Source organism: Electrophorus electricus, chromosome 2 (assembly GCF_041902795.1).
Source record: "Electrophorus electricus isolate QZ-2024a chromosome 2, ASM4190279v1, whole genome shotgun sequence".
In the NCBI taxonomy this organism is placed as follows: Eukaryota; Metazoa; Chordata; class Actinopteri; order Gymnotiformes; family Gymnotidae; genus Electrophorus; species Electrophorus electricus.
Window position 1 is genome coordinate 14,577,017 of NC_137498.1, and position 27,984 is coordinate 14,605,000.

Consider the following 27,984-nt stretch of genomic DNA (forward strand, 5'->3'; position numbering starts at 1 on the left):
GAAGGGGAATAGGTGAGATGCTGATTCAGAGATGGAACTGCACCTTAACAACCACAGCACCACAAAAGGTACCAAATACAAACAGTGCAGACTGACTCTGCTTATTGGTTTTGCCAAAGTCATATCTGGGCCCATGTCCTTAAAGGGCCCCTACCATGGAAAACTGAATGTCACTCACTTTATTGAAATAAATAATTTTTAAGTAATATGTAAATATTGTTACATTTTTAAAACACATTGTTTACTCTCCAATTCCTTACAGTCTATATATAGAATATAATCTGTAAAAATAACCTGTTTTGAAATCACTGTTTCTCTGATGTCATGAGAACCAGCTCATTTACTTATCTCTGCCTCTTTGGCCTACAGCAGTTTAACCCCTAACACCTACATTGCAGTTTTCAGACATATTTCAGCTCTTAGTGCTTTTTAAATGAAGCACAATACAGGGCAGCCAATCAGAACAGAGCTCATTTATCTTACATCTTAAAGGCACAGCAACAGAAACTGCCTGTTTAATTCCAAGGGATAAAGAGAGGTTGGAAAATGGTTGTGTAAAACTGAATTATGACTCTTTTTGGAAGATAAAGCCACAAAAACATTGTAAGAGGACAACAAAGCAAACTATAAAATAAAGGAAAAATGTAGGATATACGCCCTCCAAAGACCTTTTGGTGTATTTGGTTTGATGGGAAGGTGAGTGGCTACAGCTACAGCTGAGGAAGCACCAGCGGCTCCTGTCTGGGTCCCACTGGGCAGCCATATACAGGGCAGCTGTGTACAGCACAGGTTCTGAACCTGGCTGAAGGGTACAGTTTCAGCACCTTGGACAGCAGTCAGGCTGCCTTGGAGGTGAAAGATGTTTGGTCTGTGGTACTGGTCTACAACTCTGAACACGTTTTACTAAAGTCCGTCCTTATTTGGTCCTTTTAATTAAATCTACATCTCTAAGTACAAACCCCATCTCTAAGTAAAACTATATCATCTCTTGGAAACAAACAATGGATAAAAAAATTTGCAAAGCATTAGCCATTAGATTAGAACATATTAGTCCATCACTGATACACTCTGATCAAACTGGTTTCATCAAAGGAGACACTCAGCCATTAACAGGGTAGACTACTTAACCTAATACTGTGACGGTGGCAGTTCAGAGGGAGCGAGAGGCAAGGTTGCTCCAAAGTGCTCTTTATTTTCCATTGTCAATATGTGACGATACCGCTACTAACGACAAACACTACTCTGTTCCAATAGTCCTTGTAGCGATGTACACGTTGGGCGTGAGCAGTCCGATGGGCCACTAATGTGCTGCACTCTCTCTTGACCTGTGAGTTTAAATAGAGAGAATGAACAAGGAACAGGTGAAGGTGATTAGTAGGCAGGAGACTGGGAATGAGGCAGGTGTTTAGTGTGATCCCTAGCAGGAGTGGGTGTGTCCCTCCCTCTGGCTGCCCGGCCAACCGTGACAAATATGTTACACCTCACTCCACATATTAGAAACTGCTATGCAGAGAAGGCCTTCAATAAAGAAAACTGGAAGTTTTTCTCCTCACATTGCATAAAATCTTTAAAACCACACCTAAGGCCACAGTCAGTACTAATGTAGTACCATCACAAAATGTGCATAGAGGTACTAGGCAAGGAAACCCACTCTCTATTGCTGTTCTCAGTTCTTATATTTATACATTTATTTATTAGTATTTGTACTTTTTTTGGGGGGTGGGGAGGTTGTCTTTTTACAGTTTTTATTTGTTGTTGTTGTTGTTGTTGTGACACTGCAGTGCACACAAGCCTACAGCCTCAATTAGTTACTTTACAGATATTCAGCATTTAGCAAACAGTTGTTAAACAGCTTTTGACAGCTTTAACAACAAAAAGAACAAAGTAACAGAGAAAAGGAGAGAAAATGTTTCTACTTCCTGTGATAACTGTTGGGTTGTGATGACATTGTACTGTCTACATCCAAAGTGGTCTTTACTTTGGTGACTCCTTCAGTGGTTCTGTGTCAGTGGGTGGATTTCACAGCTTCTCTTAAGTAGTTTTTCTTAATAGTATGAAAACTACAACATGATCATAGACTGCTGCATTCACCTGTACTTTATGAATAATAAGAATGTTATCAGACCATCCTCACGTTTACCTGATTAAATGATCAATGTTTATTTTGATCAGCATGTAGTCTAGAGCTCTTCCTGTCTGATCTAATATCTGCTAAGCTACACATTCAGTTTGGTCCTTTGATCACTTTATGTGCAGGAGTGAAATGAGGTGACCAAACAGTGCTGAGGGGGATCACTGTGTAGCACTACTTCTTACTGCAGGATCACTTTACTGAGGATGGGGACTGAACATTGGGCAGCTCAGGAGGAAGTTATGACACTAGAAAGACACTGTTTCACTGTTAGATTTAGTCTGTATGTGAGAGAGAAAGAAGTGGAGGAATAATTTATTTTGCACTTGAACACACTTCCCCTCTACTGTGGTTATTAGTGGGTGGTGAATTTCTGTAGAGTTCTACTGAGAGAGTTGTAGAGTTCCAGGTCATAGTTGTGTGGTGATTCCCACAGACAGACTGTAGTCTGGGCTGCAGTTTTCAGAGTGTTCAGTACACTGTAGTTTTGTAGAGTGTATAAGATGTGTAGCAGCGTTACTGCTGTAGCTGTATGTAGTGTGTTGTGGAATGCAGGTGTGTTTTTATCTGCAGATGTGTTTTTACTTCCTTTTTGGTAATGCTGTGCAGACGAAGTCCTGTGAAGCGTTTGAGATTCTTCCTTATTGTACTGCTAAAGGATTCGAAGCATTGGAGCATTGAAAGCTGGTGACAAAACAGCGACATCTGGTGGTGTTCAGATATTATAGCAGCCATAGATTCAAAACTGCACAATACAACACTCTACCGCCTTCATATTTCATTAAAAAAATGATGATCAGTAATGATGTTTAGTAATTCAATTCTGCAATAATTTGTTTAAAATCATTGTTTCCCTTTTTATGTGAAAACGTAGTACAAAACTATACTTTCAGACAACAGGGTGACGTTATGAAACATTTACTCTCCTTTGGCTTTGGCTTTGGCTTCAAATAATTTGTACATTTCCAATTTTTTAGTAAAATGATAAAGCTTCCAAGTTATAGGACAGTGCCAAACTTATGAAGCAGTCTCAAGCTCATCCTGTGTATCTGTGATGTTTGAAGCTTCAAACAAGATTAGTCACATGTTATTAGTAACTTTAGTGGTAATAGTAACTTTAGTGGTCATAGTAACTTTAGTGGTAATAACTTTAGCGGGAGGGGAGAGGGAGAGAAGGAAGGAGGGAGGGAGTGGAGAGGGAGGGAGTGGAGAGGAAAAGTGAGGGAGGGATGGGGATGGAGGGAGGGAGTGGAGAGGAAGAGTGAGTGAGAGGGAGGGAGGGAACAAGGGAGAGAGAGAGTGATTGAGAGAGGGATGGAGGGAGCGGGAGTGAGGTAGGCAGAGAGGGAGGAAGCAGGGAGGGAGGGGGAGAGGGAACGAGGGAGAGGGGGATAGAGGGAGCGAGGGAGGGATGGAGGGAGCGGGAGCGAGGGAGGGAGAGAGATGGAGGGAGGGCGGGAGCAGGGAGGGAGGGAGGGAGGGAGGCAGAGAGGGAGTGAGAGAGAGAGATGGAGGGAAGGAGGGGAGGGAGAGAGGGAACGAGGGAGAGAGAGGCAGGGAGGGAGGCAGAGAGGGAACGAGGGAGAGAGATTGAGTGAGCAAGGGAGTGAGAGAGGGAATGAGGGAGAGAGGGAGAGAGTGAGTGGGCGAGGAATGGAGGGAGCAGGGAGGGAGGGAGAGAGATGGAGAAGGGGGGAGGGAGAGAGGGAACGAGGTAGAGGGAGGGAGGGATGGATGGAGGGAGGCCAAGAGAGGGAGGGGAGGGAGAGAGACAATCTATAATCAGTATAGTCAGACATTTACATCTTATAACTTGATGGTCATGCATCCATCATACCAACATATATTGGGAAATCTCTTAGTGATTTCCAGTACCATCATCAGTTGGCTGGTACCATCAGTACCATCAGGTGACTGGACCTGCAGCAATTAAGTATGTCATATATAATAGTTAAGTATGCCATATATAATAATAATGGAGTATGTGATATATAATGATAATTAATTATTTCATATGTAATAACAGCCATTTTACATGTACATGTGCAGCCATGTTTAATAGTGAAGGCCTTTATCTCGTGTGTTTCTGCAGGCTGCAGTTTGGCAGAGAATCAGAAGACAGACTACATCACTGCATACACAGGAGACTCAGTACTGCTGCCCTGCTCCTGTACTGACCCACACGCCAAACCTGAGAGTTTCACCTGGAAGAAACGCAACACAAGCAGAGACACATGGGATGTGATCTCCAGTGAGAGTGAACAGTACAGAAACAGAGTTCAGCTGGGTACTGCTCACTCTCCAGGAAATCTCTCTCTACTCATATCACACCTGACTGAAGAGGATGAGGGAGACTACAGGTGTCAAACTAAAGGGAATAAACACAAAGACATCAAACTTTATGTTTCAGGTAAAATATTATTCAGAAACACATAAATTAAAATTTCACAAGTAGATTTCACCTGGTGGATCTCCATCATGAACTTCGCTTTTCAAACATACATATAAATGTATAAATACATTCACCACAAACATACATCACATTTTACTAAAATTCAAAAACAGGACATTTAAAAATAGAGAAACACCATTACATATTTATGTATTTAACATGTGGACCACATTATCCTCAGATATTAGTCACCAGACACCCTCTGTCACCAGTCTAGAAGAGTTAAACACAACTAACATACATTTCACCTGCCCTCACTGAACACTTTCAGTACCTCTAATAAGTGAATGTGTAGGTATAATTATAGACTGTGTCCGCCTGGTGTCTTACACAGTTTGTGTGTCACCCTGCACGCAGGATATCACTGGTCAGTTTCTGACCACAGATATCCCAGTATATGTGGATAATGAACCATTCTGCACATGTCAGTCCCACTACAGTATTGGAGGCTTGGTAGTGGGTATTGTACTGGTATGAGTGGTTCAGGTACAGCAGTGTTACTGGATTCAGTGCTACTGGGAGGTTGAGAGTGTTCTGACAGTGAAAGATATCCAGCCAGCAGTGGTTCAGTGGTCAGACACTGATCATGACTGGAGTTGGAGGATGGTTAACACTAACTTTGTATTAAACCAGATGGGCTAGAACCACTGACTCTACAAATACAAGATTTTTCTCATCCATTCATATTTATCAAATGTGATGGAGCATAAACTATTGCCTAAACTCTGTAAGTTACAGAATATCAGAACATCTTTTTGATGTTAAATATCTGATAGATGGATTTGTTTTGTCTTCATATGATGGTTCACAGATGAATGTCACTGGTTGTACAGGTTATTTCATAACAGTAGTGTAACATGTCAGTGTTTCTGCTCTCTCTAGTCTGTAAGGATGTTGTGAAGACTCACACAGTGCTGAGTGGATACGTGGGAGGGTCTGTCCTGCTGCCCTGTTACTGCACTGAACTGCTGGCCAAGCCAAAGGCTATCAGATGGAGTTTTATAGAAGAATCTAATGTCATCTACCCAACTGACCAGACAAACCGTTACACTGATAGAATTAAGCTGGTTGCTGCTCCAGGAAATTTCTCTCTATTCATATCTGGTCTGACTAAAGAGGACGGGGGACGGTACAGGTGTATCATCAGCAGTGATTATCTTATAGAGGTCCAACTCCAAGTAACAGGTAAACCAACCTCTTGTATATTTAATGTATGAAATGTTGTTGACTGCATATAGCGACTGGTCTGTACCAATAACTACTGTACTACATAAAACAAAAAATCTATCCAGCAGCAGGATCTGCAGTTCTACTTCTGCCTGTTTCTAGTTACATCTTCTGTTTGTATTTGTATTTCATGGCTGTAGTTAATGACTCTTGTCTTCTGTCCTGTTTAGGTTCTAGTCAGTTATATACCCATATTACACACGACTTGTTTAGTTTCCTTATTTAGTTACTACTGTTCTCATTTGCTCTAGAGAGAGGGGGAGAAAGAGAAAGAGGGAGAGAGAGAGGGGAGGAGAGAAAGAAAGGGAGAGAGAGAGAGGAGGATAGAAAGAGGGAGGGAGGAAAGGAGGGAGAGAGGAAGAGACTCGACCCAGGAAACCTTAATTAATTCACTCCCAGAAAGAGAGAGAGAGAGAGAGAAAGGGAGAGATGGGGAGCGAAGGAAGGAGGGTGAGAGAGAGAGAAGGAGGAGGGGGAGGGGGAGAGAGAAGGAGGGAGGGAGAGATAGAAAGAAAAAGAAAATAAGAGCAGAGAAGCATCTCCTCTCACAGCTGGTGCTGACACTGAGTTCATTAACACACACTAACACTAACACATCAGGACCAGTCTGAAGTACAAACAATCAGACCAAACCAAATTATTACACTTCACAAACTAAACTACATCACCCACTGGAACACAAACACAAGCACAAAGCAGAGAACACAGCCTGGCCGTCCAGACCAGCCGATATAAATGTTATGGCTGCCCAGAGAACAGAGACTCTGTCAGCAAAAAAAATCTGAGACGGTCCACCCCAACTTTAAGTGTCTGTCTAACACTGACAAACTGCCCATCCTACTGGGCAAAAAGAAGGAAAGCAGCACTTTAGCTGGGTGATACATATCTGCCTGCCATAAGATGAGGGACAGTGATTAACCCACCCAAACATACACACACACACACACACACAGAGACTATATTACCCAGTTTATAAAAGTTACCTAGCTATTTATCATTATTAACTATTTATTATTATTAACTATTTGTTATTATTAAGTATTTATTATTTTCCATCCTTATTATTTATTTATTTTCCTTTCTTTTCACTTTTACTTCTTCTAATTATTATTATTTCAGACCAATTACAGTTTCTCTTCAAGTTCTTTTATAACAGAATTCTTAATTTCCATAATTGCAAAGGTTGTAATGTTGTGTAATGTTCATGTTGTAATACCGCTTTGGCAATACTATAGTTGTATATGGTCATGCCAATAAAGCTTACTGAACTGAAATGAACTGAGAGAGAGAGAGAGAGCGAGAGAGAGAGAGAGAGAGAGAGAGAGAGAGAGAGAGACCCGACCCAGGAGCCCCTAATTCATTCACTCTCAGAAAATGACTAAAGGACACACTGCACCTACAGAGCCCTGCAGCTTCAGACGTAGCCAACGTATCACCACCACTGACACACAGAGAACTGAACACGTCTGTTTGGCCAAACTGTACATACATCAGTTCTGTAGTACAAAATCTAAACTTGTTAAATACATAACAGTCCTGAACCCTCATTACTTATAACTGATCACACTTTTCTATTCTTGCAGAGGCTCCATATAAACCTGTAAATCCTCCTCCAGTGGACACTGACACAACAAGTCCAACAGCTTCAACTAAACCTACTACTACAATGACGTCTCCAAATGGTTAAATTGTTTCTTTAAATCTGTGATGTTTCTGAGAATAAAAGTTATTTAATGTGTCATTTAATGTAAACTCTCAATGAAGTATAATGCCTGACTCTGTAACTTCAAACTGAGCCTGTAGAGACGTATTACAGACCCATTCATGTTCTTTTCTATTTGCTTGTGTGTCAATAAGAATATGCTTTGAATGCTTGTTAAACATTCATACAATATAATATTTAAAATGACAATTAATACATTTAAATTTAATATAAATGCTTCCCACATTCCCACATGCAGGTGCTCACACTTCTCCACTGTACACACGTCATGTCATATTAGCTGGTGTGGGGGTTTTACTGCTGTTGATGGGATTAGGAGGAGTCATCTGCTGGAGATACAGAGGTACACATACACACACACACACACACACACATAAATACATACATATCCACATCCATCTCACACTGAGTTAATTTTGTAGTTCAGAGACGTGAACAGACGGTGAGCAGAGAGGGACAAACAGGACAGAGGAGAGATCAGCAGACACAGGTGAGTGTCACACATCCATGTTATAATATCAGTGAACTCTGATTCAGTGCACAGATCTGTTCTACAGTGTCAAAGCTTGGATCAGTGAATGTGACTGTTTCTGCATGATTGTTCTGACATTCTGTACATGACTACAACGTTAAGATCGAAATAATGTAATTGCCAGCCAATCCCTTCATGTAACACCGACATGAGGCAAGAAACATTTGGGCCATATACAAAATAGTTTACTACATACTTATGCTGCGTACTGGACTCATTATATACCGTATAATGTTTACTGTTCCCTGTAGTAATATGATGCATAATATCCAGTGTGTACTAAAACGCAAACCATACTAAGGGGTCACTTGAACGTATGAAGTTCTACCCACTTGTGATTTACGGCCACCGTTGCATGATGAGATGCTGTACACCATGGAGACATGCCTGGTCACGTACTGGATTATTTGGCCATAGCAGTATGTCATCTGGGCATCTTTTGTGTACTGGAAAAATTCATTTTGGTCAGACTAGTTTTCAAGCTCTCTTCAGTAAGCACTCATTAACTAAAGAAAAATTGATCAACACACATTTATCATTTGTATTAAAAAGGGCAGATGATGTATGTATATGGTTACTCTGCTCAGCTACTTTAATAGGATCACCTTTACACTACATCCAGTTATCTTCTAGCTGCGTTATATACCTGTGTACAGTTCCACAGGCTTGTGTATAAACTTCAGACACACTGCTTTTCTTGTTACACACTCATACATGCTCTAAAGACACTACCACTGCAGAGACACTTCTTTGTTTAGAGTGGTCCACCATTCAGGTAGGATCCATTCAGCAGTGCTCCAGTGGTCACCCAGTAAACAGTGGTGCACACCTGCAAGATATGTGCACATATTAAATTACAGACTGCAGGTGATTTCTGTGTCTTTATAAAAGTGGCCGGTGAGTGTTTAAATGTTTGTGAATGTATAAACAGATTACACACGTGCTGCCATGAATTAGATTTACATGCGCAGTTATGGATTAAATGTATATTACAATTAACACCCATTAACACCTCTGCAATACAATACATTTATTATATTAACACTTGTATTAATCCACTCAACAGGGTGTGCATTAGTCTGTATGTGTGTTAATATTTTGTAATTGTGATATTTTCTGCAGGATGATGTAATGTATTCTACTGTAGCCCAAATTAACACCACCAGACCAGCACCCAGAGCAATGGATAATGGAGATAATACAGAATATGCCAGGATCAAACTAAATTAACAAACCTGAACACACACACACACACACACACACACACACACACACAGGGACTTTTATTGTATGGTATCTAGCCAATTAACTGTTATGTTCTTCTGTCTTGGTTTCAGTGCTGACTTTGTATAATTTGCTGTATTTTACTAATTAACTGCTAATTAGTTACTTCAGGTGTGGTTTCTGACTGGCATAAGTTAGGAATTGTAGGTGGAGGACTAACAGTAACAGGGGCAGGACTAAGACTGATAACATTACAGTGTAGCCACTCCAAGAACCAGAGTACGTGGGTTTTATTCCTTTTGGGTTCATCTTCTGCTTGGGAAAGGAGGCTAACCGCTAAATCTACAACTAAAATTGTGACTCCTACAAGCAAGTACCGTTTTTGTTCTGTACATTTGCAAAAACTATTTGTTTTATTGTTACATTATGGATTTTTGTCAGCAGATTGTCTTTTCTGCATTTTCTGTATCTCGAAGCATTTTTGTATATTTAATCTTTAAATAGTAGCACATTTTTTTGTTATTAAGCAGGTCATTTTAGAGTCAAATGCCAACCGTTTTCTGTATGCGTCACTTGCACTGTGAGAATCTATTGTTGTTTCAGAAATAAAGAGCCAAAGCAGGAAAGAGTTGTGGTTTCTGTTTACACCTACTGTTCATTAAGTACATCGTGTGTGTGTGGTGCAGTTTGACAGCAGAATGTGTGTAGAGTGCAGTTCACTGACAGCAGTTGGATGCCACTGTCTGTTTCTTTGTCTTTAGGACCTTAAACTGGAAACCATTCTAACTGAGCTGTGGTATGGTTCACATGTACACATTATTGGTGTACAAATTCACCAATGCATTGGACAGACAAGCTTGATCAGGAGGGTTGAACACCAAAGTAGAGCAGATGGTTCTGCAGAATTGTACACAATGTGAAACCAGATCAGTGACATGGAAACAGACTCACTCAGACTCAAGAAAAAACACCAAATGTGAAAATCATCTTTTATCCCAAACAGGTGACTCTGGTCCAGTGCTTGGTGTGAAAGGGTTCATACGTAGAACATAGCAGGTGGTTGCTTAGGGCAGTAGAGCTGTGTTGAAAAGGTTCTGCAAAGTGAATTTATTTTGCTGTTGTAGCTGAGGCAGTTGGCTTGCTACGGCATTATATGACATACAGCGGGTGAAATAAGTATTGAACACGTCACCAATTTTCTAAGTAAATATATTTCTAAAGGTGCTATTGACATGAAATTCTCACCAGATGTTGGTAACAACCCATCCAATCCACACATGCAAAGAAATCAAACCATAGATGTCCATAAATTGTGTAATAATGAGAAATGACACAGGGAAAAAGTATGGAACATGCTTATTGAAATTTATTTAATACTTCGTACAAAAGCCTTTGTTGGTGATGACAGCTTCAAGACACCTGTATGGAGAAACTAGCCGCATGCATTGCTCAGGTGTCATTTTGGCCCATTCTTCCACACAAACACTCTTCAAATCCAAACTCCTTCTATGAACTCTGAGCTTTAGTTCCTTCTATAGATTTTCAATTAGATTCAGGTCAGGTGATTGGCTGGGCCATTCTACCAGCTTTATTTTCTTTCTCTGAAACCAATTGAGAGTTTCCTTGGCTGTGTCTTTGGGATCATTGTCTTGCTGAAATGTCCACCCTCCTTTCATCTAAATGGCTGCAGATTTTTTTATCAAGAATGTCTCGGTACATTTGTCCATTCATTCTTCCTTCAATTATATGAAGCGTGCCAGTGCCATATGCTGAAAAACAGCCCCACACCATGATGTTCCCACCTCCAAACCTCACTGTTGGTATGGTGCCTTTTGGCCTCCAAACATCGTGTGTATTACGGCATCCAAAGAGTTCAATTTTGGTCTCATCTGACCAGACTATATTCTCGCAGTATTTCACAGGCTTGTCTAAATGTTATTGAGCGAACTTTAAATGTGCTTCAACATGCTTTTTCTTCAGCAATGGAGACTTGGGTGGTGAGCATGCATACAGGCCATGGGGATTGAGTGCATTACTTTTTTTCTTTGAAACAATTGAACCTGCTGATTCCAGGTCTTTCTGTAGCTCTCCACAGGTGGACCTTGGCTCTTGAACAACTCTTCTAATAATTCTTTTCACTCCTCTGTCTAAAATCTTGCGGGGAGCACCTGGTCGTGGCCGGTTTATGGTGAAATGATGTTCTTTACACTTCCGGATTATGGCCCCAACAGTGTTCACTGGAAACTTCAGTAGTTTAGAAATTCTTCTGTAACCAATGCCATCAGTATGTTTTGTAACAAGAAGGTTGCAAAGGTCTTGAGAGAGCTCCCTGCTTTTACCCATCAGGAGATGTTTCTTGTGTGGCACCTTGCTAATGAGACACCTTTTTATAGGCCATCAATTGAACTATCTAATTTAATTTGCACTAATTGGCAGGATTGCTTTCTAATTACTGATAGATTTCAGCTGGTGTCATGACTTTCCATGGCTTTTTGCACCTCTCTTTCTTCATGTGTTCCATACTTTTTCCCTGTGTCACTTCTCATTATTACACATAATTTATGGACATCTATGGTTTGATTTCGTTGCATGTGTGGATTGGATGGGTTGTTACCGACATCTGGTGAGAATTTCATGTCAATAGCACCTTTAGAAATATATTTACTTAGAAAATTGGTGACGTGTTCAATACTTATTTCACCCGCTGTATGAGAGTGCCACTGTTGTTGTCCCATGTTTTATGTTAATAAACGTCTTTCACAGACGAGGGGGTCTGCACGTCCTGCTCTGCACTCATCAGCACTCGGGCCACCAACGTGGCTTGATATCTTTGTCGGATATAAATGGAGGCCAATACTGGAGGGAGAGGATGAGGAAGAGCAACCATCACAGATGAGATCTGGGCTACTTTGGTTGATCACATAGTTAAGCATGTGTTGTCTTTCAGAAAAGCTGAGCAGGGGTCCAGCCTAATCTAAGTCACTACACTATAGTCAGTGTCCCTGAGCAGCACATGAGTGATGTCACAATGTGTGCAGCCATTAGCCAGAATGATGTCATTCATCATTATGTCACTCTTGGTCCCTACAACTGCCCACGTCATCACCTTCCTCCATACACTACACAACACACTCATTCCCCATCACCAGGGGACTGGACCAGAGCAGTCCAGGTTTGTTGTTGTCTGCAATAACAAGTTTCTGCCAGGCTGCTCTGGTACACACTGAACACCCATGATGTGTTGTGCTTCACCTTCCACCACTTCCTAAATCCTGTTGAGGAGTTCTTTTCAGCATGGAGGTGGAAGGTCCATGATCACCAGCCCCACCTACACATACACCTTCTCCAGGTGATGGAGGAAGCTTGTGGTGACATTGATGATGAAGCATGTCAGGGGTGGATATGTCACTCCAGGTGGTACTTCCCTCACTGCCTGACCAGACATCTGTGATGTTGATAAGATCTTTTAGCCAAACCCTTGCAGGAGACAAGATGCACCCTAATTTGTTTCATTATTACAAGCCTATTTTGTTATCTTCTATATATTACAGTATATACAGCATGTGTGTTGCAGTAATGTTCATGCAAAAAATGTTACTTTCCCCTTGTAATTGTGTTTTACTTTATGGTGTGTATGTACTGAATATACATACATAGTCTGTATATTTGTGAAAATACATGTACGTGTGAGTACTATGACAGACCTTAACAGCAGAATGCTGTGCTCTGCAAAGTGGAAACTTAAAAAACACAAGCTAGTAGTGTTTTCCATTTATCATATCAGTGTGTAGTTGCCATGCAGAAAAACCCATTTATATTTGTATAGATGCTTGATGCAAAAATATCATTTTGGAAATAGTTTTGGATGAAGTGTTTGCTTTTCATAAAGCATGTGACATTTTGTATGTCAACACTCATGAGATCAGAATCCTCTGTAGTCTCTCCCCCAAACCCACACCCACTCCCCACTTTGGAAAACACACAGAAGCACCAAACACATACATCATACACCACATGTAAAATACTGTACCACATATACAAATCAACCACAAGGCAGCTGGATACAGAAGTGGGTAGTAGACAAGAACTGCATCATACACAGAATGAACAAGTGAGGAATAAATAACACAAACAGAAATAAACAAGTGAGCACATTTTACATACATACACATATATACATATACATATACATATATATATATAGATATAGATATATAGATATATATATTAAAGTTTTATAAAAGTACAAACTTATAGACCGAAATTTTCCTAGTTAGAGTCACAATACTCTGTTTCTTAATTTTGTCAGTCTTAGTAATGTTCCTACAATTCCTACCTTATGCTGGTCTGAAGTAACTAATTAGCAATTAGCAAGTAATTAGCACCGGTTACTCTCTACCGGACCGAACCACAGCGCAGATTTCAGTGCCACTTAACAAATAAAGTCAACAAATTTACTTTATTCTCCCTTAACCTGGGTGGACAAGACATATTTGGAGTCCATATTTTGCTCCTTTAGTTTAGAACAAAAGCTGCTAACATTGCTAACAAACACTGGAAGCCAACAGCTACGATAGCTAATAGGATTTGTAAATAAGTCAGATATCGAGCTACATGTCTTCAAACCTCATCCAGGTTGCTTCCCGGTGACGTGTTTCTTAACTTGTCTAGTTCACAGTGAGTTATACGACACACTAGTCTGGGAGACATTTATTAACACTTGGATGCGGTTTGACCGGCTTGAGAGAAGTTTGTGAGCATGTATTTACGAAGGCTATATTTGAGTTGCTGTAGACCTCCAGTGTTTGTTAACAACGTTCGCATTTAACTGCTTTTGTTCTAAACTAAAGAGGCAAAATTTCTTGGTCGATAGACCGAATCTGGGGTAAGTGATGAGCTATTGCTCTTTGCTGATCCCAGATATAAATACCTTTGTGTCAATGAATGTATGAGGATGACAACACCTGTAGAGAAAAGGTAACACTCACCATCAGCAGTGTGGAGCACAAGGAGCAGATAAACACACACCTGCATTCTTACTGAGTTACACACACACTACACACAGCTACAGCAGGACTGCTGATACACACCATACACACTCTTCAATACAGTCTACTGAATGACTTCACAAGTACACTTATAGTGGAGAGGAAGTGTATTCAGATGAAACTCTGACGTACTTCTGTCCGCAAGATACACACAGCAATACATTTGGAATGTTAATTTGAATAAGTTTTGCTTTGACATTTTAATTACACATGAACTAATAAGAACTGTTGATGCTCCTAAATTTTGACTCCGTTCTCTTAATTATGGGTAGGGGTGAGTAAATACAATAACTAATAATGTTACAAAGGCATAATTATCTATAACACTATTGTAAATGTCACTGTACTGTTACCACCAATAGTGATTATTCAAAGTAACACTGACTCTGTCCCCATGTGTTAATTACTTTCTCTGATTGTTTGATTACTATGATTACTTATTATTATGTTCTAGTCTTAGTGCTAATGTGGATGTCTGTGTGATGTCATGGAAAAAGGCTTCTTCCCACTGACCACATGGTACAGCCCGCTGCGTGCAATGGGAGTTCACTATTGATTGTTTTTTGTAACTTGTGTCTTATTTGTGACCACGACCCCTTGTTATTTCACACCTGCACCTTATTTTGTGTTTCATTTATGTTTGTATTGAAACTCCTGTATGTGTGTAGTTATTTGTCGGTCATTATTTGCGTTATTTGTGGTCAGGTTAGATGTTTCTCATGTTGACACGGCTTATTGTGTGTGAGTGCCATTTTGCATATCGTTCATGTCTCATAAATGTCTGTGGGAGGTCTGTGTGTCCTGCTCTTTGCCCTGTGGTACTCGGCTGTCACAGAATGACCGACCACCACAGTACACTGACACTCACAGGACTTCGCTCAAGGTTGAGCTATCGGACAGCACAGAACAGGTGTGCCCCGAGGTGAAGTGTGCTGCTCCAACACTAGGGGATATTCCTCTAGCCATGGCTACTCCAGAGGGCTCCCTATCACTGACATCCCAAGCTGCTGCCTGGATCCCTGGATGTTGGGGAGAAGACTGTGACTGGAGCTCGCAGAAATATAATACTGACATAGTGTTTAAAACAAAACTGCTGAAGGTTATTATACCTATAAGTGGAAAGAGAGAGATCTGATTAAAATCTCAGTAAAGCTCAAAACTGCTTGTGTACAAAATTGAAAACTGTAGATAGTTAATTTCTCTGTAATATCTTCACACAATATCAAAACATATCAGAATTTTTTCTTCTTACCTTTATCTGGGGTCTCTGTGCTGTGAGGTCCAGTAAGTCTTTGATATGATGCCATGGTTGAAGGTACTGGTCTAGTCTGGATTTTGGTCACTGGAGAATAGTGACCAAAACAGAGAACAGGTCCTCCCACACGAGCATGTGGATTCATATGTCCAGCTGTGGATGGGCAGTCAGTGGAACACCCAGGTACCAAAGTAGATCATTATAGACACACATTTCAAGTAAACTGTTATGTAATCATAATAATCATGTGATTAAGAAGTACAACTCCATGATGATCTTTAGAATGTCCTACGTGGAGATGGCAAAGACATTTGAAATGAGAGATGCGGGAGGTTTTGTAAGTTGTCGTGTGGTATGTCCTCTTTCTTCCTTATCAGTCAGTGATCTATCAGATATTCTCACATTGTCAGTGAGGATGGTCTCATTCTTAGTTAAGCGGCTCTGTCCTTTGTCATAGTGAGTGAAATGTATGCTTAATGTATGCTTAAAAAAGCAACATACAGGTGAGTTTTTTTTTAAAGTCTGATCTGATGTATTTTACCTGAAACAGTGAGTTTCATGTCTGTGTATTCACCCCCATTAATATTACACCTGTAGTCTCCCTCATCCTCCTCATTCAGGTGTGATATGAGTACACAGATCTCCTGGAGAGTCAGCAGTACCCAGCTGAAGCACAGTGAAGAAAAGACACAAACTCAGCACCACTGACCTCACAGCACACACTGACCACTATACACCCAGAACTCCACTACCACTGTGGACACACACTGACTCCAGCAGTCTCTCAGCAGCACTTCAGTCCACCAGACCCTAATGTCCACCCAGCAGAGAGGAACTGGGAACAAATGAACTTGGCCAGAGCTCTTATTTCTTCTTTTCATTTTATCATTAGTGGTTCTTTTTAGACTTCCCCAAACACACATGGTGCTACATCATTCTCTGACTGTTGAGAACTCTTGCTGTCATTTCCTGTTCTGGTTAATATACAACCTGAATTATCCTTTGTGCACCCAGTCACACATGTCCACACATATGTCTACACACACACACACACACACACACACACACACACACACACACACAGGTCTGCAGTGCATGTGTATATTTGCCTTGAGTACCCCCACACACACTCATCTGTTGTACGTGTGTGTATGTCGTGTGCTGTCCTCCTCTATCCTGTTTAGTGCTGATCTGTGACTGTCTTACTGTATGTGTGATGTCCCTGCAGCAGGAGTGACACATCACTGACTACATGAAGAACTATCTGACTGCTCCTCAACGAAGCCTGTCATACCTACACACACTGTTTTTAGGACTGTGGCGTGAGTGAGTGAGCTGCAACAGTTATTGTTACATTGAGTTTCTTTCGTTGTCTTCTGTGCCCATTCTTAGTTTCTCTTTGTTTGCTCTTTGTTTGCTTTTACTTAGTTTCTCTTTGTTTGGATTTACTAAAATTGTGTGCTAAACATATATTCAGTGCTAACATTCCTCTCAAGGTGTCTTTCTCAACATCTCAAAAAGTTTAAGTCAATGTTACACAATCAACACAACTCAGAGTTCTTATTCTATATGTTACATTCTACATAAAATTCACCAGGTTGCCTTTACATTATGTGATGATGTCATTAGTCTGATGTTACATTATCAGTTATGATGTGTATGATGTCATATCCATTCAACCATTTCACTGCGAGTTATACTGTGTATGACTATGTATGTGACAAATAAACCAAACTTGAACTTGATCCTGAGTTATCATTATTTTTATTCATATGGTTCCTCTTGCTAAAAAGGACACTCTGGGAGTAACATTAGCTAATGTTACCTTAAAAAAAATCAAGAGAATTCCAGATTGATCCTTCCCAAAAAAACTGTTGAAGCTAAAATTGTCCTGGGGAAATGTTCCTGTGGATTGTGGCTGTGAATTAGAAAAAAAGACAAACAGTTCACACTGTGATTAATCTCCTTAGTACCTTCAGGAAGGAAAATAAAATGATTCCTACTTATTGCTTAGTGTCATCAAGGACTGTTTTACAATGTAAGTAGATTTTCCAACAGTTAACTAAAAGGTTACGTGGGTGAAAGGAAGTTAATGTTTATAATTTCTCTTACATTATCCTAGGGGGAAATATAAACATGCTGTGACACTGTATGTGTGCTTCAATTAAATAGTATTAAGGCACACCTCAAATCCACAATGTGCACCTCATCTCCATCAAGTGGACCTCCACCAGGTAGACCTCATCTTCACCAGGTACACCATAACTCCACCAGGCAGAATTTAACTCCACCAGGTAGACATCAGCTCCATCAGGCACTCGTCAGCTCCACTGGGAGGTCTGTAATATGTAAATTAGAGTCACATGTAACATTAGCATTCCTGCTCGAATTCTTAATCAATCATTTCATACACATGTGTCACTGAATCCTGTGGAACTGGAAAATGTACAAAACAGAAATGTCAAGGGGACAAATGTAATGACACAAGCTTCCAGTTTGTTTGCTCTTCATGTATGCTGGCTGATCATGAAGGACTTTCCACAGAACTTGGTGCCAACTCTCAGACCTCTTATTCTATCAGAGTTCACAAAACAGTTTATTCAGCTCATGTCCTGAACTTGTGCCAAACCAAATCTACTAAGTCAATAAAAAATCTCACAAGCTTAAGTCTGCTTGCCTGATCTAGTTAGAATAGCAGAAAAAGTACAAATACTCTTCAGCTAACTTTAGGATCAAATGAACACTGGACACAACATTTGAACATTTGACTCTTTGTATGTAGGTTAGCTAAGAACATGATCATAAGAAATCTCAGTAATACTGGCATGCCAGGCACTGCAGGGACAAGCTTCATAACCTTACCAATAGAATCATGTGCTAAATAAAACATATAAGGGGTTTAATTCCATGTGAGCTGGAATTGAACTGAAAATCAAACTTCACTGCGTGCACAATGCTGTTCTCCTTTTAGAATAAAATTAACAATATACTTCAACAGCTCCAGATCTGATTTCTTTGAGGGGCAGTAAAACATAATGGGTTGGCATGTCATGCTCACAGACCGGAGAACCTAACCACTTCCGTGTTTTCACACTATTGTCTGTTTACATCTCTCTCTCTCTCTCTCTCTCTCTCTCTCTCTCTCTCTCTGTTTTATTCTGTTCCCTCGTCTGTTGTGCTTTCTCACTGTTCTCTCGTCTACGTTGCTTTCTCTATTCATATTCGCCTGTCTTAGTTCTCTTTTCGCGTCAGGTGTTGTCCCGTTACTTCATTTATGTTTAGGTTTCTTTACCATTTTCATATACGATAGTGTTGTGTGGTTTTCCTTTTTGTTCCGTTACCTGTGTTTGTCTCTTATCTTTAGTCTCGCTAAAGTAGCCTGGTCTGTTTGCTCCCCTTCCTTGTTTCTTCTTCCCCCGCTTGTCTTAGTTTTATGCTTCGTTGTTTTCCCGTTTGTCTTTCCTTAAATATTTATTTCCCTAATTTACGTAGTGTTCATCCTCACCCTGATTAGCCTGTTCTTCTTTTGTTTGTTCCTTGGTTTTGTCCTGTATTGTGTTCTCCTGGTGTTTATTAAACTTGTTCCTTTTCACTGTTCTGTCTATAGTTTCTTTTCTCCTGTTTTTGATTCCGCTCACTCGCATGTCAGAGACGATGGTACTACGCACGTGTGTTCGCCCTCCACCTTCCACGAGTTACGCACGTTTAGTCATATTTTGAAATCCAGAACTGTATTAAGGGCTTGATTAGAGGAGGGATGTGAGGAGATGCAGTAAAAAAAATACATGTGGACAACCAACCGTTTGTAAAACATATCTCCCTTTCCACGACATTTGGATTGATATTAATGTGATGTCATTTAAGATGTCTTACTATTGTCACTCTAACCTTATGTGTGATTTACACGCTAAGTTACGTTGGGTATATCAGGAATTCCTCGTGTCAAACGAGGTGGATCCGTAGAGTCTCGATCTTTCTCTTTACATTGGTGACTCAGTGGAGGGTTTGGTGCGTCATGCATCTGCCTTGGATGATTCTAGAAATGCAGCAAGGTCTATGCACTTTATTCAAGAAGAAAAACAATAACCAGCATTAAGCAGTGAAAGATGCTTGGAGTTAATAAAAAGAGAAAATCTTGTCTTAATATATAATTATATGCGTTTTTTCTTTGTAAAAGCAAATAAATGTTACACCATCAGCTCACACTACAGTAGGTCTGGGCATTTAAACCACATAAAGGCTCAGAAACAGAGTTTGCAGCTCATACTGATGGTAAATGATGACAGTAGAGCTAATGATACAGGCTTAAATTGAAATATGAGGTAAATAACTAAAATAAAAATGCATACACCTGAGACTGAAACGTGCTGTGTGGCCAAATGTGCGCTTTCAAAAAGCTTTCAAAACTTGCTGCGATGGCGAGGAATCGTTCAAGCCATGTGAAGGTTCTCAGAGAGTTCAGTGGCACTGAGAATACAAAGAGCTCTGAAAGTACTAAGTACAAGTTCAAAGCTAATATGAAAATAAGACAAATATTATATAGAATATGTCTGATAAATAGAACAGCATTTATGTACTCAGATTGGTTACATAGCTCACATAGTTTACATAACCTCACAGGAATCAATAACAGAGCTAATGAGGCCAGAGTACAGTGTTTTGGCATCAGTAATGTTAATTAAAGGATGAAAGCCGTGCAATGTTCCTGCTCTATTTGAAACAGCTCCTCAGTGGTTAATGTTTAAAGGACTGACCTCAGATTACAGCAAACAGGGTATAAAATGAATGAACTGAATCCCAACAGTCTACTGCTGACAGGACGGGTATAGTAAGTACATGTACTGTAATATGACTGATATTCTGGAGATACAAATAATTGTTTTCCTCAGATTTTGTTTGAACTAAATGACAAACACTTCAACAGTGATCTATTACATCTTTAAAAATGTAAAAACTGAATTAAAGACTAGACCCAGAAGAAGTAACCATACAAGCTGTGACATATACACCTCTCTTTGTTATGAAAATCCATGCATTGACTATTTTCTAATGTAATAGTTGTGCTTAAATGAGCCTGTATGTGTTACATTTTAAATCCGTGCTATGATTCTACAGGTGTTAAAATGTAGGGGAATGTCCAGTGCTGTTTGATGGTTGTCCTCATACTGTCAGTGGACTGGACTGTAGGCATCAAGGACCAGGATCATGATCATGACCATTCAGCAGATCACCATCAACATTTCCATCATGGCAACGATGCAGCCCACCCCCACCACGATGGAGAAGACAAACCCTGCCACAAACTCTCACCCCACAATGCAGACTTTGCTTTCTCCCTCTACAAGAAGCTGGCCAGCCATCCTGACACCCAGGGCAAGAATATGTTCTTCTCTCCTCTGAGTATCTCCATGGTTGTATCCATGCTGGCCCTGGGGCCCAAGGGCAATACCCACTCACAAATCTTCAGCACTCTGGACTACAGTACCCTCACAGCTGATCAGGTCAATGACGGCTATGAGCACCTTCTCCACATGCTGGACCACAGCCAGGATGGCCTACTGTTGGAAATAGGAGGAGCTGCAGCTGTACAAAAAGGCTTCAAGCCTGATGACAAGTTTCTGAAAGACATCTAGCACTTCTACAAAGGTGAAGCCTTCAATGTGGACTTTTCCATACCTGAAGTCGCTGTGCAGGAGATGAACAAGTTAATTGCCAAAAAGACCAAGGACATGATCACTGATATGGTCAAGAGTCTGGATGCTGCCACTGTGATGATGCTCATCAACTATATGCATTTCAAAGGTAAGAGTAGACAAGTAGAATCCACTAGAGATTAAAATAATTTTTCATGTATTTCACTTGAACTGCAGTAACCAGTTTTGGATTTCATTCTCTCAGGTAAATGGGAAGAGGCTTTTAAAGTGGAGGAAACCAGCAAAGGTGACTTTCATGTGGATGAGAACACCACAGTGTCTGTGGATATGATGAACAGAAATGGTGAATATGACTTCTACTATGACCAGGGCAACTTTACAACTTTACGTCTGTTATCATGCTGCCATATAATGGAAACGCCTCCATGATGATCGTCCTGCCTGACCAGGGAAAAATGGAAAAGGTGGAGAAACACATCAGCAAGGATCACCTCAAGTACTGGAAGGACAAAGTCCACAAAACGTAATGTATCATGCTTTTAAAAATAGAATTTCACTTAAACATGTTAAGTACTACCACAAACCTTTACTCCCTGACAAGGTCACCAATGGCAAAAATGTATTAAATAAATCTTTTTGCTTATGCTATTCCATGTAAGAGTGTGTTTTCCTGACTGATCATCTCTGTTCTCCAGCACTTTGGACTTGTATATGCCAAAGTTCTCAGTGTCTGCTTCCTCCTGTCTTGGGGACACACTGAAGGAGATGGGAATGGTTGATGCATTCTCAGACAGCGCAGACTTCTCTGGAATCAGTAAAGGCGCCAAATTGGCAGTTTCCAAGGTATGTGGTAAACCCTTTAAGAGATTTGCTGTCATGTCTAGAGTGTCACATTATAAGTTTGGGAAATATTGTTTAAAACCTTCTCAGTAGACGTTTGGGGGGTCTTTGGGGCAAAAAATCAATGTGATCATTCTCTTCTGTTATGGGAAATTTGGTGGGATCTTGGCAGAGACTGCCCATCTTAAATATCCAGTAGAATTTAGACTGCACTCTCAGCTTCAAATAAAAAATTGAATTTTTAGGTTTGCCTCTCTTGATATGATACGATGTGAAGTTACACTTATACAGCGCCTTTCTCAGTACCCAAAGACGCTTTACACTGCACAATGATTTTACATTCAGTCAACACACTGGTGAGATGCCGCAGCCAAATTCCAACTGCTGTCCATCAAGGACTGTTCAGATGTTAATGCATCTACTGCTTACATACTTTAAAGTGTCATTCAATGACTGCCCAGATTGGTCCTTCCCCACAGGCCCTGCACAAGGCCATCCTCAGCGTGGATGAGCAGGGCACTCAGACTGCAGCTGCCACAACTGTTGAAATCATGCTCATGTCAGCGTTGCTTTCAAAACAGAAGTCAACAGACCGTTCCTAGTCTTCATTGTGGCGAAGAACATCAGGAGTATCCTGTTCATGGGAAAGATAACCGACCCCACTGTGTAGACATCTCCGACACAGTCTAGTCAGCAGTTCGATGGGAGTGCTACTGAATTCTCTCTCATATCAATTAGCAACAAATATAGTCACGTCTCTGTATTATCTCGGAGCAATGAAAGGCTAAAGGTTGTGCTAGTTTAGTGAGCTACATATAGAAGGGACTTCATTTAGCTATAATTAAACTTAAAATTAAATGCTCCTTTCAGACTTAGTCCAGTTCCCTTACACCAGATATGAGAAAAAGTAACAGACTGTTGGATTATTTCTGATGGCACAGTGAATACAGATGTACACAAACCCAGGCATCTGAATGGAAATAAAGTTTTTGAGTGATATTTGAATGAGTCTTCATTTGTTTTGACAAACCAATCATGGCAGTCTGTAGCACACAAATCAGGGGCAGTTCAACATTAGGGATGTTGGTCATATATATATCATATATATCAGTGTTTCATACAAATTTGAGTCATATGGAACTATGTAATTCTAAAACAGACATAGCGATGTGACAGACGTACATTAAGCTCCAAACTCTAACTGTACTGTGACTCATTTATAAATCAGTTTTGAGTTATTTCCCAGTGCATTGTCTTGTATGTTGATTCACTATGATGATCTGATCACAGCAGTTGGTGCAACATCCAGGCCCCTCTGAGTCTGTCAGGGTTCAAAATCAGATTTATCACCTTTGATTTGGTGTCAAATAAAGTAATAAGAATTACACTAACGCTGTATCTAAGCTAGTAACTGGATGGGCCATATTTGTAAAAATATGTATACAGTTGTAGTTTGTCCATTTGAACAGTAACTGAGTCAGAAATCAGACTTCAAAATGCTGTTCTCCATTTAAAGAATGTACAATGTATGGTAGCTAGGTCTGACATTGAGGATTTTAGAGGGGATCTCATTTTTTTTAAGATGGTGCATTATAGAGTAAACATTTTTGTTCTTTTTTCAAATTTATTTGATCTTATATGACTTAATGTCTGTACTGGATCTGAAAACCCCCTTGTCCTGTAACAGATATCTTAACTTTATTATATATCTCTAGGATTAGGTAAAACCATGCGTATTAAAAGTAATATGTTTTAAACCATTTTATTCTTAGATTTAGTGCTTAGATTTTTGCCAAGGCCCAATCCCCTCTCATTTTTCCTCCTACTCCTTGTTTTCAAGTGTCATCTTGCCTCTTGAGTCTGAGTTACAAAGGCTAGTGGTTGAAATCTACCCCTTTCTTCTGCATCCATTTTTTCAATGATTCACAAGGGATTCTGATAAATTTCTCCTAATGCACAATTTGAAGTGAGACTCTGAATCCCTCAGTTTGGAGGGCCATTTAGCCCTAAAACCTCACCCTAGCCCTCTATCAGACACTCAACACCTACTCATGAACACAGTTGTCAGTGTGTGCTGGGAGGTCAATGGTGTTTCCATTGAGATAAGGAATTACATAAGCTGAGATGCTCAGTTTATGTTTTCTCTTTACTGTACTTCCTCTCACTAAACGTGAGTGTGAAATTCTCTCTTAATGCTGAGTGACATGAAACTGTACATATATGTGATAATCTATAAATGTTATTAAAGTTAGTTGAATCATTCAAGATTTATTTGGCCAAATTAGAATCATAACCTGGCTGGTCTTAGAATGAAAAATATGATTAAAAGGTCCAGAATGCAAACAGGCTATATCTTTGCATGAAGTAAAGTTATTAATCAAAAATAAATCAAAAAGTCAAAAGATGTTATTTCAGAAACTGAAAAGACAGGTTGGGGAAAATAAAGGGAAAAAAGAAATAGAAAATAAATTGGTAAAAAGAGCTGGGAAAAGTTAAAGAGTAGGGCTAATTTTGTTGGAGCGCTTGGCACAGGACAAGGTGCTTTTTATAGCCTGCCATGCTCGTCTGAAGAAGATACGTACTCTCTTCAACTTCTTGCATTCTGAGCCTTTATATTTGAAATAAAAGTAGAATTTTTAAACTGGTGTCCATGGAGTGGATATATGTAAACTCTGATTATTGATGTGGTGCTTTGATGCTACTCACCAGCTGGGGTGTTCTCCACTTTGACTGCCTCTGTAATAGTTTCCACTACTCCACCCAGATCCTCTGTTACATCTACAGAAGTTTATTTTTCCCAAAAATCAATACAAATGCAATTACATAATAAAGTAAAGGCACATATTTAAAGTGAACAAACATCATGTCCTACTGTGTGTTCTTAATGGAAAGCTAGATTTATGCAAGAAAGTACATCTGCACCTTCTACATGGGCGCTATGGTCTAAAGAGCAAATATCTTCCGTCGACTCTGTGATCATAAAGTGTTCAGCAGTTCTGCTCCGGATGGTACGAACCTCCTTACAGTCCTCCTGTTTCTTAGGTGAGAAATGAGAAATAATCAGTGATGAATTGTAAAGGAAATGAATCATCCATTGACCACGCCTGGGCAGTGGAAACTTCACTATTGGACAGCATATTTTGGACTACTATCTGTACAAGTCAGGAAAGTGTGAAGGCTCAATAAATAAAACTGTGGATACAGTCTATATAAATAATTAAAATTATAGTATAAAATGATGTAGACACTTACACTTTCTCCCAGATTGGCCAAGTAATGCTGCTTAAACCCAACAATGGTAGCAGGGTCTCTATGACTCTTGTGTCTTCTGGTAATGATATTAGTAATGAAGTTGTCCCTTGGCATCTAGAAAGGACAGAAGACAGCTCTATTGTATTGAACGATAATAAAGCCGTTTTATTTCTTTTAAAAAGTCAACAGTTTGTATGTGTTTTTGGACAACTAAAAAAAATAAATTTTTAAAAATTAAAGATTTATTCCTAAGAAGTAATTGAATTTGAACTGAAAATTAGGCTTTGATTACAACACAATTTTCTATAAAACAAGGCTTATTTTACATGCATTTGTGCAGAGGATTACTTTTGTAGCCTAGTTTCATAACGCTATGGAAATGAGAAATCAAAGCTAATAGATTTTATTGTTTTATATAGTTATATAACAGAACAAATGGCCAACCTTAGCTCAATTTCTTCTACAAATGTTAAAAATGTGAATCACAGTTTGCCTCTTGTCCGACAGTGCATAATGGCCACAATCGTGGTCTTACAGAGGCTTTTCTAAAACAAGCACAGAAGTCACTTTCCCTTGTCTCAGTCAACACATTTCATCTAATGGAGTTCAGTTACGCGAATATTTTCATCTACTTCCCCTTTTATTCATCAACGTTTCCTTTTAGTTAGTTCATTCTCTGCTCACTTATGCCGCATTTTAAAATATTTGTGCCGTCCGTTAAATTAAACAGCTGTGACGGCCCGAGTGCCGCAGGTCCCACAAACTCCCTTGACGTAGACAGACGTTTATTAGACGAACACGAATAACGAACACAGTGGCGCTCACACCAAACAGGCAAAATGAACATGTGCAGCATTGAACACAGCTTACAAACATAAAGTGCACCACGTACGTGAACATTAGCGAACACAGACCGACAGGGATACACACACCAACCGGGGTTTAAACACACACAGACATTAGGAGAATAACCCGGTGCAGGTGTGTGTGACTACATAGTCGTGGTTTCACACAAGACCATGAACTCAAAGTTCTCTATCATTAAAATGTAAGTTCTCATTTTAAATTCGCATATTGGCTACTTGTTTATAATACGATTCCGTTATCAAATATTTAGTATCTGCCTTTGTAGATAAAATTAAATTCTACTTACGTTTTGTTTTCGTTTCTCAGTACCTCTTACGCACGAATAATTGTTTGTAGTCTCTGTTGATGTTTTGTCTAAATTGATCGTCATCGGCAAATCCACTCAATAAACTGATCTGGGGTCAGAAATAGAATGACACACATTATGACATAATGGAGCGCTAAATTCTGTTCAGTGACTGTTTAGAACAATGACAGAAGTGCAGCTGAAATGACATTATAGTCTCATATTATAAATCACATTTTAAAATCATTTCCCCCTCTTTACGCTATCATTTTGTTATCTGGCTCAGATTAAAAAATCTAAATAAACAAAGTAAATATAACCTATACATGTAAACTATATATTAATTAATTAGTAATCATTCCTTATTGGTCACAATACAATGTTCAACAAAACAAGGCTTATCTTTACTCGGGTGTTTCAGTACTAAGGCTACGCAGTTATGCAAACACTTTCTTGCATAATATATGCTTATATTATGAAATTGAGCAACTAGACAAACAGAATTAAATGCTCCATTCATTACCGCTTCAAATGGTTTATTATTTTTTTTAAATATATTTTTTAAAAGTGCAGGATTTTAGCCCCAAAATATATCCTATATGAAGTGACCTGCATTAAGGAATTAATTGTTGATGTCACTTACTATTATTATTGTTAGTAGTAGTAGTATTTAGTGGGGAATCATTTTATGGTGTTGATTGGAGAATATTATTAAATAAATTAATCTTACCATCAGTAGTAGTTGATGAAATTAATAACTTCTAACCATTTGGAGATGTCATTGTTGTAGTAGGTTTAGTTGAAACTGTTGGACTTGATGTGTCCATTGGAGTAAGAGTTACAGGTTTATATGGAGCCTCTGCAAGAATAGAAAAGTGTGGTCAGTTCTAAGTATGAACTCTGTTTCTGTACTGTTTACTCTCACTGGAGATCACTTCCCATGTGTTTCTGTTTGTGTTGTATTTATAGCAGGTGAAGCTCTCCGGTCTGGTGTGTATATCAGTGCAGGAACAGGGCAGCAGCCTGAGCGCTGCAGCTGATATGCATGAGATTTAACTGCACCACAATAATACATTGATTTCAAGATTTGGTTTTATGACTGATGGCATTCTAAAAAGCAAATCGTAATTGTTCAAATTCTACCTTATATGCTCAGATAACATGGAGTGCCTCTTATACGTTATCAGAAATATATGACATGTCGTCTCTAACTGGACTCCTACTAGATGTTTTCAGTGTTTCTTATAAAGTAGCTACTGAGTAGATATTTGATGATCTACAGATGTAGAGAGAAAGTCACACTCACCATCAGCAGCAAGGAGCAGATAAACACACACCTGCATTCTTACTGAGTTACACACACACTACACACAGCTAAAGCAGGACTGCTGATACACACCATACACACTCTTCAATACAGTCTACTGAAAGTTCTGACAACTACAGTTACAGTGGAGATGAAGTGTATTCAAATGAAGCTTTGACAAACTTCT

At 39.6% G+C, this 27,984-nt stretch overlaps 2 protein-coding genes and 2 long non-coding RNA genes across 4 annotated transcripts; 2 read left to right on the forward strand and 2 right to left on the reverse strand.

Annotated features, from left to right (window-relative positions):
* Positions 1 to 1,265: 1,265 nt before the first annotated feature.
* Positions 1,266 to 9,906, forward strand: LOC145643468 (polymeric immunoglobulin receptor-like). The gene is made up of 7 exons (XM_081694731.1): positions 1,266 to 1,287; positions 4,224 to 4,541; positions 5,466 to 5,768; positions 7,394 to 7,492; positions 7,772 to 7,876; positions 7,956 to 8,023; positions 9,188 to 9,906. Exons 1-7 carry the CDS (start codon positions 1,266 to 1,268, stop codon positions 9,293 to 9,295), a joined length of 1,023 nt encoding a protein of 340 aa, XP_081550857.1. The 3' UTR covers positions 9,296 to 9,906.
* Positions 9,907 to 17,348: 7,442 nt separating this feature from the next.
* On the reverse strand, positions 17,349 to 25,123 carry LOC145660277 (uncharacterized). The gene is made up of 4 exons (XR_014126524.1): positions 25,009 to 25,123; positions 24,793 to 24,864; positions 17,778 to 17,931; positions 17,349 to 17,510 (listed from the first exon to the last, which is right to left on the reverse strand). It is a non-coding gene; the product is annotated as an uncharacterized LOC145660277 (long non-coding RNA).
* Positions 21,052 to 23,389, forward strand: LOC145660275 (alpha-1-antitrypsin homolog). Its single transcript, XM_081724699.1, has 4 exons — positions 21,052 to 21,394; positions 21,491 to 21,769; positions 21,942 to 22,089; positions 22,566 to 23,389. The coding sequence occupies exons 2-4, from the start codon at positions 21,645 to 21,647 to the stop codon at positions 22,686 to 22,688; spliced, it is 396 nt and encodes a 131-aa protein (XP_081580825.1). The 5' UTR covers positions 21,052 to 21,394; positions 21,491 to 21,644; the 3' UTR covers positions 22,689 to 23,389.
* Positions 25,124 to 25,279: 156 nt separating the features above from the next.
* Positions 25,280 to 27,323, reverse strand: LOC145643415 (uncharacterized). Its single transcript, XR_014115777.1, has 3 exons — positions 27,222 to 27,323; positions 26,492 to 26,600; positions 25,280 to 25,452 (listed from the first exon to the last, which is right to left on the reverse strand). It is a non-coding gene; the product is annotated as an uncharacterized LOC145643415 (long non-coding RNA).
* Positions 27,324 to 27,984: the final 661 nt, after the last annotated feature.

Coding starts and splice junctions, on each gene's coding strand:
- LOC145643468 (XM_081694731.1), top strand. CDS start 1,266: ATGTACACGTTGGGCGTGAGCA. Junction 5,769..7,393: donor GGTCCAACTCCAAGTAACAG/GTAAACCAACCT, acceptor CTATTCTTGCAG/AGGCTCCATATAAACCTGTA. Junction 7,493..7,771: donor TACAATGACGTCTCCAAATG/GTTAAATTGTTT, acceptor TCCCACATGCAG/GTGCTCACACTTCTCCACTG.
- LOC145660275 (XM_081724699.1), top strand. CDS start 21,645: ATGCTGCCATATAATGGAAACGCCTCCATGATGATCGTCCTGCCTGAC. Junction 21,770..21,941: donor AAGGACAAAGTCCACAAAAC/GTAATGTATCAT, acceptor TCTGTTCTCCAG/CACTTTGGACTTGTATATGC. Junction 22,090..22,565: donor CCAAATTGGCAGTTTCCAAG/GTATGTGGTAAA, acceptor CCTTCCCCACAG/GCCCTGCACAAGGCCATCCT.